The sequence below is a fragment of the Acomys minous genome (genome assembly GCF_964271855.1).
Source record: "Acomys minous genome assembly, chromosome: 11".
NCBI lineage: Eukaryota > Metazoa > Chordata > Mammalia > Rodentia > Muridae > Acomys > Acomys minous.
The window spans coordinates 6,562,631-6,576,794 of NC_140492.1; the positions used below are offsets into that span (position 1 = coordinate 6,562,631).

The 14,164-nt window shown below is 49.4% G+C and overlaps 1 protein-coding gene across 5 annotated transcripts in view; it reads right to left on the reverse strand.

The window, feature by feature from the left end:
* Positions 1–6,645: 6,645 nt before the first annotated feature.
* Positions 6,646–14,164, reverse strand: part of ITSN1 (intersectin 1) — a 183,976-nt gene continuing 176,457 nt past the window's right edge. For all 5 annotated transcript variants that reach the window (XM_084801859.1, XM_084801861.1, XM_084801858.1 and 2 more), the window contains 5 exons: positions 13,426–13,547; positions 12,167–12,249; positions 11,798–11,881; positions 11,168–11,341; positions 6,646–8,643 (listed from right to left, as the gene is read on the reverse strand). In XM_084801859.1, coding sequence (XP_084657985.1) covers positions 8,495–8,643; positions 11,168–11,341; positions 11,798–11,881; positions 12,167–12,249; positions 13,426–13,547 — 612 coding nt within the window. In that variant the 3' untranslated portion in view covers positions 6,646–8,494. The remainder of the gene's footprint in view (positions 8,644–11,167; positions 11,342–11,797; positions 11,882–12,166; positions 12,250–13,425; positions 13,548–14,164) is intronic.

The following is a 14,164-nucleotide window of genomic DNA, read 5'->3' on the forward strand; positions in this document are numbered from 1 at the left end:
TTCATTTAAGGTGATTTAAATTCATGACAGGCAAGCCTGTCAGTTGTCCCTTCTCCAGTTTCTGTGGTTTTAGTTTTGAAAGAGGGTCTCATGTAGCCCAGGCTGGCCTTAAATTCCTGATCCTCCTGCCTCCATCTTTATACCGACGGGATTACAGGTGTTGACACAGGACTACATCTGCAAAAGGCAAACCGGGCCACGGAGGGCTTGGAGCACCCAGCACAATGAAAAATGAACAACAAAACAACACACACACAGTGGCGAGGGGCGGCTCCATCTGCTGGCCTCCTGGAGCCATGGTCTTCTAGAACTTGTCACACACACAGCGGAGCCTTTCTTCTTTGCAAACACCACACAAAAGCCACATGGGGTATCTAGCGTGTGAGGGCCCTGCCTCTCAGCAGCAAACTCTCAGACACTGGGCCTCTAGGGCAGAGAGGCAGCTGGCTCCAACCATGTGTCCTCACCAGAAAGTGGGGAACTAGAGGAACAAACCTCCGGTCACTGCGGGCAGGGACACTGAGCCCTTCCAGGGTCTTCTCCATAGAAATAGTTCAGAGTCCTCTCTGTGACACCAGAAACAAGGAGAACAGTCCCTGGCGGGTGGGTGACGACTACAGGTAAGGGTTTACTTCAAAGCAAAGAATTCAACTTTGAAGGCTCGGAGGCCCGTTGATGCCCAGTGGAACACCCTGGACTGGGACCTGCGACACCATCAGCCATCAGCTGATAACTGTCTGTCCATCCTGGATTGCTTTCTATCGTGAGCCCATGTTATATGTGCTGTAGTTATCGCAGGGCGTTTGTACTTATAAGAGATAAAAGAATAATGTTTTGAAAAAGACATCGCTTTCTAAGCACGCGTGCGCGAGGCCCCGGCTTTGATCCTTAACCGCAATGCAAGGAAAATGAAAGAAAGCAAGGAAGGGAGGTGGGAGTGAAGGAGGGAGGGACAGTGAGTTACACTCTCCCCGCCCCCCCCCCCCCATGCCTCTGTGCAGCCTGCCAAGCGGGTCTGGGGTGTTGGAGCCCCACTCTCAGGTCAATACTCTGCTGTCCCTTCTGAATTCCCAATCATTTGGGACAAAGATGTCACAACTTTTATTTTTGTGCTTCCTCCACACTTTACCAGATGGTCCTGAATGCAGCTTGGCGAAGGGTGGAGCTAGTTTCCTGTCTCCTACAGTGTGACCCACAGCCATCCCCCAATGCCTGGAACACACACAAACACACTCACTCACTGACACACTCCATGCAACCAGTGGCTGCATCTCACCACCATTTGCCACTTAAAATGTCCAAAGTTCAAGTCTTCGGGTAGACTCTCTGCTATCCAGCTAAGCAGAGCGACCCTGACTGCTAGAAGCCTTGCTGGGTTCTAGCCCTTTCTCTGCCCTTCTCACTAAGGAGTTTGGAGTCACACAAGAGCAATGCTGCTAGTCTGCAGCAGGGGGCGCCAGCACCTTGGAACCTGCCCATAGATCATGTCCGTAGGAACAGACTGACAGTGGGGATCCAGCAAACAGAAAAGCAGTTCCTGCCACGCAAGCCACCAGGACGAAAGAAAACCAGAGGGTGAAGCTCTCTGAAATGGTAAGCATAAGATGGTTTTAGAAGAAGGAAAGAGGCGTCTCCGAAGCATAATAAGGAGCCTTGGCCACTGGCCGGATCTCCAGAAATCCCAGAGGGACGCTGGGAATTTTGAAGACAGACAGAATAAGCCGACTTCTGAATGCAGCGCCCCTTGGTGGACATTGAAAACACTCGTGTGACGACAGTGAGAATCTAAGCTGGTGCAGAAACAAAAGCCCTGACACTGTGTGTGTGTGTGTGTGTGTGTGTGTGTGTGTGTGTGTGTGTGTGTTGGGGGGATCTACCCTGAAATAGGACCACCACACACAGTGCTGGGAGAATTATACACCAAAAAATATATTATTAGCTCTTTAGTAAAGGAGCTAGTTAGGTCTATGAGAACTGAGTCGGTTACTTGGAGGTGAAAACTGATGTTTCTGTGCTCTCCCTGTGTATGTGTGGTGTGTGTGCATGCACAAGTGTGTGTGTGTGTGTGTGTGTGTGTGTGTGTGTGTGTGTGTGTGTGTGTGTGTGTGTGATGTTCAGGAGCCCAAATGTTGCCAACATTGAGCGTCTTCCATGACGGTTCCTGGGAGGATATGGAGGTGACTCTAGCCGAGACTCCTAGCATCAGCAGACATGGAGACTGAAGTGACCACTTCCTACACCCAGGCAGGACTTCCAGTGGAGGGAGGGGGTCACCAACCCACCCACAAAACCTTCGACCCAGAATGTACCTTACCAACAAGGTGTGCAGGGATAAAGATGGAACAGAGATTGAGGGAATGGCCAACCAAGGACTGGCACAATTTGAGACCCACCCCATAGGAGTGAGCCAACCCCTGACACCATTAATGACACTCTGCTATGCCTGCAAATGGGAGCCTAGCATAGCTGTCCTCAGACAGTTCCACCCGGCAGTGGACTGAAACAGATGCAGAGACCCAGAGCCGAACATTAAACAGAGCTTGGGGGTGGGTCTGGTGGAAGAGTTGGGGGAAAGATAGAGGGATCTGGAGGGGACAAGAATTCCTCAAGAAGACCAATAGAGTCAACTAACCTAGGCCCATGGGGGCTCACAGAGACTGAAGCACCAACCAAAGAACATGCATTGACTGGACCTAGATCCTCCACACACATGTAGCTGATGGGCAGCTTGGTCTTCGTGTGGGTCCCCTAGCAATTAGAGCAGGGACTGTCTCTGACACAGACTCTGTTGCCTGCTTTGGATCACATTCCCCTCACTGGGCTGCCTTGTCTCGACTCAGTGGAAGAGGATGAGCTCTTCCTGATTTGACTTGATGTGCCAGGGTGGGCTGGTAAGGGAGGGCGGGGGACTCCTCTTTTCTGAGGGGGGGGGAGCAGAAGATGGGCAAGTGGGACCAGGAGCAGAGGAGAGAGGGGGCGGCAATAAGGATGTAAAGTAAATAGATAAATCATTTTATAAAGGAAAAAATAAAACATTGACTACCTTGTATCCTATCCTTTAAGACGGTGTCTCACTGAGCCTAAAGCTCATCAGGCAATTCAGCCAGGCCCCCCCCCCACCTCACACAGGGAACAAGCCCAAAGACCCCCATCTCCCCCTTCCCGGCGCTGAGAGTACAGGCACACATTGCTGCATGTGGCCTTCTTTCTGTGGGTGCTGGGAGTCAAACTCAGCTGCTCGGGCTTGCATGGCAAGCACTTGTCCAGCTATCTACGCAGCTACTAAGCGTGAATTGTATGCTATCAGAATGACTTGAAATCAGATCTACAAGTTGGCTCGAAAGCCACAAAGGAAGGCCCCTTCCCTGCCGCCCAGCCCCCAACAGGTAGCCTGGATGGGATGGGGACTCCCTGAAGGAAAAACACACCGTTAGCACTGCCGGTCAGGCTGGTGTTCCTGGCTGCAGACTGTCCAGTGTGCTGACATCTCACTTTTAAAGGCTCCTGAGTTAGAGAGCCTGACAGCACGGCCATGTTTCTCCTGGGCTGTGTTCCCCATACTTCTCAAAGTCAGAATCTTTCCTGGCTCTTACAGAGATGAAGTTATTATCCACTTAGTTGATCCTCGCAACCTCATGCGATGCCTTGTGAGGAAATGTCTAGAACTTTTGAGAAACCCTGTGAGTACGTCTCTAGAACTTTCTCTTCCTCTAGCTCAGATAACTGCTTTCCAGGTATCAGGGAACAGGGAACTAGAAAAAGGAGAGGAGTCCCTGAGGCAACCAGCCAGTTGTTTATTCCAAGTCAAATCTAACAAGAAATCATTATTTCCTTGAGTAGCCCATCATAGGGCAACAGCCATTACTAGGGGTCATACAAAAATACAATAATATGCCCAGAGGCCTATGAGGACTTGCCACTCAGAAAGCTGTGATGGCTCCAGGGGCTGCTACACTAGAGGTTCACGTCTCCGTGACAAGGAGGATAGGGATACCCCTGGCAAGTGGGGGTGGCAGAGAAGCATCTTCTCCAAAGGTATGGTCCCTTGAGCCCCTAAAAGAAGCATGTGGTTGCCGGGCGTGGTGGCGCACGCCTTTAATCCCAGCACTCGGGAAGCAGAGGCAGGCGGATCGCTGTGAGTTCGAGGCCAGCCTGGTCTACAAAGTGAGTCCAGGACAGTCAAGGCTACACAGAGAAACCCTGTCTCAAAAAACCAAAAAAAAAAAAAAAAAAAAGAAGAAGCATGTGGCAGTAAGTGAGCCCTCACTGTGCCCTCACGGTCTGTGAGGAAACCTGCTTAAAGGTCCCTTCCTACTGCCCGCTCCTCCCCTCCTCCCTTCCTTCCATCCTCTTCCTTCTTGCCTTCTTCTTTTCTTCTCTTTTACAGCACTACTGTAAAAGAGTGCTTTTGGCCCTGTGGCCCTCACATCCCTGTGGCCCTGAAGAACAGGGACCCTAGGCAGGCAGGCCATCAGTGTAGTTGGGAAAAGGTCAAGCCCTCGCCCTCTTTGAAGGGAGCTATACAAGAGAGGTCTAGGATGCAGGCAAATTGGCATCTTAGTACCCATGTTGGGACTCCTTACTGTTGCTTACTAGGCCAGCAAGATTGTGCTCTCCCAGGAAAGTTTCCAGTGCTCATACAAGCCAGCCTCTGTCCCCGGGGTCTGCCCCAGCACATAAGCCTTCCCAGCATTCCCAGAGACGCCATCTTCAACGTGTCTTTAGAAAGAATGGTGGAAACAAGGAAAAACACAAGAATTCAGGCCCATGGGGGCCACTCCAGAGATGAGGAAGAGGAGGAGGAGGATGGAGAGGAGGAGGAGGAAGAGGAGGAGGAAGAAGAGGAGGAGGAAGAGGAGGAGGGAGAAGAGGAGGAGGAAGAGGAGGAGGAAGAACTGGTGCCAACTCTAGCACATCTGGATTCTGAAAGGAAAGGCAGAACAAAGGAACCCATCAGCTTTTAGCTTCTTCCTGGGAATCCAAAAAGGTCTGAACAGCTAGAAAACCAAAGTCCCCTGGTGTACGCCCACAGAGCCTCTTGTTACTTCACTATGGTCTCAGCTAGCTCAGGTACTTCCGCTTTCAAATGAAGCCAGAGAGCTCTGTCCATTTACCCGTGATTTCAGACTCAGGGATTCTAGAACACTCTGGACTATATGCCGTCACTAGCTCTACTCCTGTCTAGCCAGCTACTGGGGCGGTCAGTAGCTGCTGCCCCACCTGGGAAGACCAACCTGCAATTATCACCCTTTCCAAATGCGCTTGACCTCCGGACACGCCTCTAGCATCCCTGTTGGCACCAAGATAGCAGGCAGTGCGATTGGTCCACTAATCTTCCTTTTCTTGGGATTTTTTTTCCCAATTAAGTTTAGGTCAATTCTCCCAGGTGAAACCAAGCCCTTTCATATACTGAAGTCATGCTTTGTTTATAAAAGTGAAGACAGCTGAGCACAGTGGCACCCAGGTGAAATGTAGGAGGCATGCACGAGGCTGAGGCATGGGAAATCCGAAGTCTAAAGACATCTTGGACTATGCAGTCAGGTCCTGTCTCAAAACAAGGAAGGAAGAACGCCCCCATTTCCCATTAATATTCTTTGGGAAGAGAGGCTTCTTGTTGGCTCTCCACAGATCAAGGGACATACCATTATAAACAACTGAACCCAGCAGCCTTGCCCGATTTCTTTAGCATTCCAAGTAACTCCTACCTAGAAAGCTCTCTCTGTTCCAGCTACAGCCGACCTGAGGCTGAACAAATAACATATGCCTCCAAACTCTTGTGCAAACCTGGTCCCAAGAAATAAAGCTATCTATCCACCTACTAGGAGAACAAAACATCAACGCTGCTTCAGAGACCAGAAGTGACCCTTTGGGACAAGTGGTCCATGAAGGAAGCCCAGCCCAGGAGCTTCTGTCCTCAGACCTCTCAAGATAATTCTCAGGGATGGCTGAGGATCAAGGCATCACCATACTCCAGGAGCGCCGCTCCCTGAGTGAGAGGAAGGCAGGGTGCAGGAGGTCCTGGCAGTGTGGCTCATAGGAGAGGAACACCTTCAAGGGGTCTGAAGGGTGGGCATCAGGATGCCAGGCAGCATCGCCCAGGCACACACTTGGAACACAGCCAGCCAGGATTCAGGCTTCTGTTGGCAAGGACCCGCCATTTGTAGGAAATGTAGCCTGGCTGTTCAAAAAGGGAGAAGTGAGGGAGTTTGAGACCCCGTACATCACCCATGGGTCCCAGCAGGATTCCTTCTCCCCACGTCACCGCTGCATCTGAGGGTCAGCTCTACTCATGCAGAAGCACAGTCAATCACAACAAATGACAATAGTAGATTTATCAACCCCCAGGACCACTGCAAGGGCATTTAGTAGAGTCACCTGGGGAAAAGGCTCACAGATTGCATTTGCAAGCCACAATCACGGGGTTCTAATGAGTAAGGGACCTGGAAGCTACAGGGGTCACCATGCACGCCTCCTCCTCCCTACAGGGACACTGATGCTCAACATGAAGGTGATGAAGGGAAAGGGGGGAAGGGAAAGAAAGCAAGCAGTTGGAAAGGGGGCCCAACACTGGCCATTTGCACGGTGAATGCTTGTTTTTCACCCCATGGGAACACGCCCTTCATCAACACACTGAACAAAACCTCCTGGAGATAGAGACAAGGATCTATTTATAGGCTTCATTTAAAACAGTTTCTTAACAACATCAGAAACGTGAATGTGAAGTGTTTTGACAGTGTCTTCTGCTGGGATGTGGGAAGCCAATACATGCTTGAATTTGAACTAAGTCTCCCTCGTGTTCAGTCGGAAGCTGCCAACTGAACAGTTCATTGGCTTGTTTTTAAAAAAAAAGCATGTCTGTTGTTCTTGATACAAAAGTCAACACTATCTTCGATAAATAAATAATGTGTTTCTTGGAAGTATGAAATGTAAACTTTGTTGTCCTGTCCCACATACACTTTCTGAAAAACCACTTGGAACACCTACACGGAGAGGGACCTTTGTGATGGGGTTGCACGAAGCATTCAGTTTTCAGGAGGATGGCTATTCTGCCACGGAGACGCTATCATTTACAACATAGTTCTAGAACTCTAGTTCAACTCTGAGGACCTATAATAAAATAAAATAAAATAAAGAACACCATCTAAGGCAGGAAAACCTGACTCCAGAAGCCAGAGACATGCAAAGAACACCTCATGACCACAGACTAGGAATGTGAAAATGGAAACCAAACTCGGCCCACACTTTTCATCGGCAAATCAAGTTATTATCTAGTTAACCAACCTACCATCTCTTAGCATTTAAGGGAAAGAAAACCCAAACCACTCAGACTAAATGCTTGGCCTGGTCAGACATGTCTGACTCTGGCAAAAAAAAAAAAAAAGCCCATGTGTTCCTATTATTAGGAGGTCGTGTGTGCCCAGGAAAGCTAAGGGGGAGAGACTCCCATCTTCCTATGCATGTGTGGGGCTCCTGCGTTCCCAAGGTCTCCTCCCAACCCAGTGATGGATTTTCTTAGCATCTCTGCACCTACTCCACCTTGAATGCTTTCTTTTCCAAACTTCCTCCCTCTAAGGTCTCCTTCCTCTTCCTGGGGGCAACCCCTTGAAGACTGCTGTTGAAACTTCCCACAACACGCATTCGAGCAGAGAATCAGCTAGGGACTGGCCACTGAATGGGCAGGACTTCTTGTGAAAATATCACAGGGTCTCCATGCCCAAAGAGGTTGCTCTGGCAATAAGTGTCAACAAGGACCCAATGTCATGGAGCCTCCCCAGTGACCTGTAGCGGATCTAACTTGTCAGACAGACCCTCATAGATCATGAGCTTTAGGGCAGTCTTCCAAGCACATTTGGAATTAGAACGGAGTCACCAGCGGGATTTCACTGACAGACATTAGTCAAGTCTAGAGGGAATGGAACAGCTCTAACAGCACACGTGAGAATCTTCTAGTACCAGCTCTCCAGAGAGTTAAGTCAGTGCCTGCTCAAGAGCCGTTGGGCTGAGTACTCAGTCCAGAGCCCCGTTTCCCCGTGGGAGCTGGGCTCCAAAGCAGCAACGATGCCATCATAATCGGATTAAACACACCACGGGTGGGCCATCAAAGGCCAAGTAGTCTACAAGGGGCTGGTAGAGGTGAGAAACAGGAAACCTACACAAGTTCTCCAAAATACAGCCGCTGCATTTATAAATCTATTTTATAGGAACCAGACCCACACCCTCCAGCCCAGGGAAGGATCCAGGCTCCCTCTGAAACCTGGCTGAAGGTTACGGATTTCAGAGACTCTAGAAGCCATGATGAGACTTGTGAGGAGAACAAAGGAAAAGAGAATTGGGATTCATAAAATGGTACATGGTTTGAAGGGCAGGATTGTCAAGAACTACTCCTAGAAGCCTGGAGGGACTTCGTCTTTGCTGTCCCCGTTGCCCCGCGGCTGACCACCAGACAGCATGTCGGGCCTTGAGAAGGAAGTCCGTTAAGATCATCCCAGGGCTGTTAGGGCTCATCAAACAACTGCAGGTCAAGGCGGACCACAATCTCTCCAGTAGGGACCTCATGCAGCAGGAGACATTTTGTAACTGGCCCCTTGGAGCCCTGGTCTTTCTTGATGTCAGCCACTCGGATCTCCGTCCGACCCAAAAAATCTGAAAGGAGAAAAAGCAAAACATTGCTCAGAAAGAGTTCCTGTCTCCAAGGCGCAAGGTCTTCATTCTAGGCTCGCCTACGGCATGGCCAGAGCTCCTTGTCTCCACGGCGCATGCTCGTTACACTGAGCCTCGCCTATGCAGGGCTCCTTGTCTCCACGGCGCATGCTCGTTACACTGAGCCTCACCTATGCAGGGCTCCTCGTCTCCACGGCGCATACTCATCATACTGGGCCACTCCTATGCATGGCCAGCCTCCAACTCTTCTAAGAACATTGATACTAAGACCAACACTAAGAGTTTCTGATTTACTTCCCCATGGAGTTGTCAAAGATATTTTTCCGCTTTAAAACAACATTCACAAAACAAAAACCAAGATTTTTAAAACATATTCTCAATAAAACAAAATGATATATCCAAGTGATGAGTATACCAACTACCCTGATTGGCTGTTACACATTATATACATTTATTAAGATACCACAGGATACCCCACAAATAGAATATATTCTGTGTCTATTTTAAAATATATTAATAGAGTCAAGGAAATGATTCAATCAGTAAAAGTACATGCCTTCCAGGCACAAGGACATAATTTGCTTCCTAGGATCTACATTTAAAAAGAAAACCAAGGGTGAACTAGAGAGATGGCTCAGTAGGTACGAACATAAGATGCTCTTCCAGAGGACTAGAGTTGGGTTCTCAGCATCCATGTGGTAGCTCACGACCACTTGTAACTCCTATTCCAGGGGATCTGAAACTCTCTTCTGGTCCTCACAGGCTCCTACACACATGTGGTGCATGTACACACACGTAGGCAAGCGCACATACACTTGTTTTTTAAGCTGGGGAAGGAGCTATAGGTGTAACTCAGTTGTTAGAGAGCTCTCCTAGTATGTGTTAAGCCTGGATTCAATTCCCCAGCACTGTATAAACTGGCTCAAGGCTAGCTTGGGCTACATGAAATCCTATTGTGTGTGTGTGTGTATGTATGCATGTGTGTGTGTATGCATGTGTGTGTATGTATCTCCATGTATGTTGCACAGACTTGTAACCCCAACACTGAGAGATTCTACCTCAAAACACAAGGAGGATAGCTCCTTAGTGATGATACTTAATTACACACACACACACACACACACACACTGGCGAGATGGCTAAGTGGTCAAGAGCACTTACTGCTCTTCCAGAGAAACCAAGTTCAGTTCCCAAGTACCCATGGTGAAGTAGCTAATGGTAGCTGTACCTCCAGCTCCAAGGACTCTGATACCCTCTCTGGACTCCCCAGGTACACACACACACACACACACACACACACACACACACACACACACACCTAAGATATATGTACTTAATTTTTTAAAATCCTATTCTAGACATTGACTTATTAGAATGGAAGTTGGCAATAGTAGCTGAGAGCCAAGAGACCCCAGTCATATTCTGGTGTGTAAGCAGCTGTGAGGCCGTCACTGGTCACATTCTGGTGTGTAAGCGGCTGTGAGGCCGTCACTGGTCACATTCTGTTGTGTAAGCAACTGTGAGGCCGTCACTGGGCAAACAGACAGAATATAACTCATATAAGATGACTTACGTAAAACTATAATTTTTGTGCTAAGAGACAGAGGCCTCATGGAGCCTTCTCAGCTCGGCCCAGCGCCAGCATTGGCCCGTGCTCTCTGCTTACTGTTCCTCTGATGACGATGAGACTGAGAACTTTAAACTCATTTTGTGATTTTTATTTGGCTGAGAGGGTGTGGCTTCCTGGCTTCACTGGCCAAACATGACCCCAGAAAGAGAAAGCCAGTTGAAGGAAGGCCATGTCCAGCACAGCTGAAGCCTCGGGTGTCTCCCTCGGGACACCAGCCAATTCCGAAGCACCTGGGCCAACATTCGTCCAGCTCCACTGATCACCTCCCTCCCGTGTCTTTTACATCTTTAACAGGGTCTTATCAGGTAGCCCTGCTGGCTTAGAACTTGCAATTCCTGGCTCAGCCTCTTAAATGCTGGGATTACAGGTGTGACCTCCAAATGTGGCTATCTCATTGCTTTAAAAAAAAACCAAACAATTATTTATTTATTTTATATGTATTTGTCCATGTGCACGTGCCATGGACTGGAGGCAAAGGACAGCTTAGAGGAGTCAGCTTCCTCCTTCCACTATGTCAGAACTTGGGATGAAACTCAAACCATGAGGCTTGGCAGCCAAGTGCCTTTACCCGCTGAGCCACCTGATGACAGCCAAGGTCAGACACAAACTACAGCAAGGTCCCTTAGTGTACCCTTCCTTACAGCCGCCTGTGTGGGACCCAGACCAGCACAGTCTTTGTCTAGTTTGGTGAAGCGGCTAGCCAAGCGCTTCCTGTCCACACCCATTGAGTTGCCTCCAGCAGCTCCTGACCCTGTGCCAACCTGGTCTCTCAGGAGTGAAGGCAGAGGAGTAGCAGGCTCCGGTTCTCAGGAGAGGAAGCATGCGCAAGATGGTGGGGCAGGACCACGGGCGCCCTGGGGGCCATTTTCCACTCACCGTCAGGTGAGAACTGGTCCCTCTCGAACACAGTGATGCAGAGGACTTCCTGCTCCAAGTCTCGGATGAAGAACTGGCAGTTGGAATTCCACTTAGGGTTCAGTGTGTCCTGGATTGTCTTGGTGATGTGGCACTGGGAGCCCATGGTCACCTCACAGTATGGGTTGCTCTTTCCTGGAGTGAACAAAAGTTCCTGCCAGGTGGGACACATCTCATGGCCATCCCCCTCCACCTTGGAGATTAATAAGTGGGTAAACTGGCGGACACGCCCACATTTTGGTAACACACTTAGAAGAAGAACAAATCCATTAGCAGGACTCAAATTCTGGCCCCTCCTATCTGTGCACATATGCCATGTGCAAAACACATCACACATACCATGAATGAGGTCTCTCAGGTCTCCCTGAAAAGCAGGAAGATAGAAAAGATTCTACAAAAATTATATATACAATATATATGCACTTTATTATATATATTATATATGGCTTTTTGACAAGGGCTAGAAAAACCAATGCCGGGGGTGAAATTTACATTAAAAATTGCACAACCGATGTCAAGTTGGTAAGAGTTGGGGAAGAGAGAGAACACCGGATACTCCAGAGTGCACGAGTGGAATTCTTGGGCCCTTACCGTGGGACCGACAGGGCTTCAGCTCAATGCCTTCTACGACGTTCACCATCAACCTTCCAATCCCGGTTGCCCGCTGGGAACGCACTACAACACATGGAAATAACGCGAAATGCTTCGTTTCACACTTGCTTTGATACCCTTCCCTTCCCAGCATGCTCGCAGCCTGTGCCGGGCATCTGCTCACACTTGAAAGTGAGGTCCCCTCCGGTCTCTTGCTCTTGGAATCTGCCCTTCCTCCACCACCCTGCACCCCGCCTTGCACCCACCCCCATTTCTGCATGTTCCAGCTCCAGAGACACTGGACTGGACTCGATGGCCCTCCGGTCCCGTCTCTCGGGCCCTGTGGCACTCTGTTGGGCGGCACATTACCCAGGTATGCCTTCTCTCGCTTCCTTTTCTCCGTCTCTATGTAGAGCTCAGAAGCAGCCTTGATCTTCTGCACCCAGGCAGTCCTTGGACGGGAAAAGACAGAGTGTTGCCAAGTGGAAGGCACAGAACAGGCTTGGGGGCTGCTTAAATCTGTTTCCAGGACTCTTTTTCACTTCGTTCATTTGAAATTAACAACAGAGGCTCAGAAAAGAGAGTCTGACTCTATATGCACGGTGCCGATAACTGTCTCTGCCGTCGGGAAGAACGGCTTTTTAATTTATTTACTTTATGTTTGAGACAGGGTCTCGTATAGCTTAGTTCAGGCTGGTAGTGAACTCAGTATTCAAGGGTGACCTTGAACTTCTGGGCCTGCTCCACCTTCTGAGTGCCGGGACTACAGGCACTTCTGTAGCCAGTTTATGAGGTGCTAGCAGCTGAACCCCGGCATCTGCGCACTTGAGGCAAGCACTCACTGCCCATAACAGCCCTGTCCATAAGCAATGGATAGGCTCAAGATTTCCCTCATGTTCCGCTCGCCCATGAAGAAAGCCCGAGAAGTGCCAGGCTGGAGGAGGGTCGAGCACGTGGCTCCTGTTCCGTCCTCACCACAAAGCATCCCGTACTTGGCGGACCCAGGAAGACAGAAGGGTCTTTCCCCCCCCCCCCCAAAAAAATCACCCAAGGGAAGAAGCACTTCGCACACTGAGCGAAGGACACGGCAGGAGGCGCTTTGGCGTGCGAGCTTTCTCGTGGTGCCATATGCACAGTAACTTTAGCCAATCTTCTTGCCTGGCATGAATGTTCTCGAGAATGCGGTTGGCCTTGTACCAAGCTCACCCTTCAGAAAGTGATCTGTTTCATTTGGCTCCAGAACAGAGTTTAAGATAAAACCGAAGCAAAATGCCAGGGACCCAAAGACCCAGATTGCCGTCCCAGGAGGGGAGGCCGGGGGCAGGATTAGTCCCAAGTCACTTTCCTATTGGTTTCTACCACCTGGGAAACTTGAAGTGATCTTAGCCGCTCTCAATACCTCAAAGGATGCTGAACATTTCTTTAAAAAAAAAAAAAAAAGCCTCGAGCAAAGCTGATTTCAGTCCGTTTTATTTTGAAAAAGTCCTGCCAGATGTCCAAGTGTTGAGAAGTTCTTAAAATAAAAAAGTAGTAAATATGACACTTGCACACAGAGATGGCAGCATTACAGCTGGGGGATGCTGGGACATGCTGGCGAGTGGCCCTCACTAGGGAGGGGTTGCCCTTACCTTTCATTTATGCTTTCTGCTCGGAGGGTGTAGACTCTGTCGATGTGGGAAATGTGGAAGATGGGTTCATCTCCAGAAGGGTCGGTGGGCAGTTTTACTAGAACCTCATTTAAGAAAATGGGCTGCAAAGTCATAGTACAGAAGTGTTAAGAAAGAAGGCATGGGCTCTGCGTGTGTGCAGGGCACGCACATGTGCGTGTGCATGCCTGCCCGTGAACGTCAGCATGCTACACTGAGCATGTGCATGTGTGTGCAACCCAACAACCTAGATTAAGGGTGTGCGCAAGACAATAAAAGAATACAAATTTTATGTTAGTGCTAACTTTTTTAAAAAAACATGTAAGGGTGCTTTGCTGGTTTGTGTCTGTGCACCAAGTGTGCACTGCTCACAGAGGCCAGAGAAGGGGGTCAAGACGTCTGGGACTGGAGTTACAGATAGAAATACAGATAGCTTTATATAAAGCTATATTCGTCTTACAGGTACCTTTAAAGCCCTTACAAGTAAGAACCAGCTGGTGTCTGTTTTCCCAATATCACGTCCTAAATAGAGGACAGACTTCACACCAAAGAGCTGTATGACAGTCTCCCAGATTGTCACACAAAGGACCTAGCAGCAGACTACACGGTCACAGCACTGTCTGCTAACTGCCCTGCTCCTAGGAGAACCCTTGAGGACAGACACCCCACCCACCCACACCCACCCACACCCACCCACACCCACCCACACCCACCCACACCC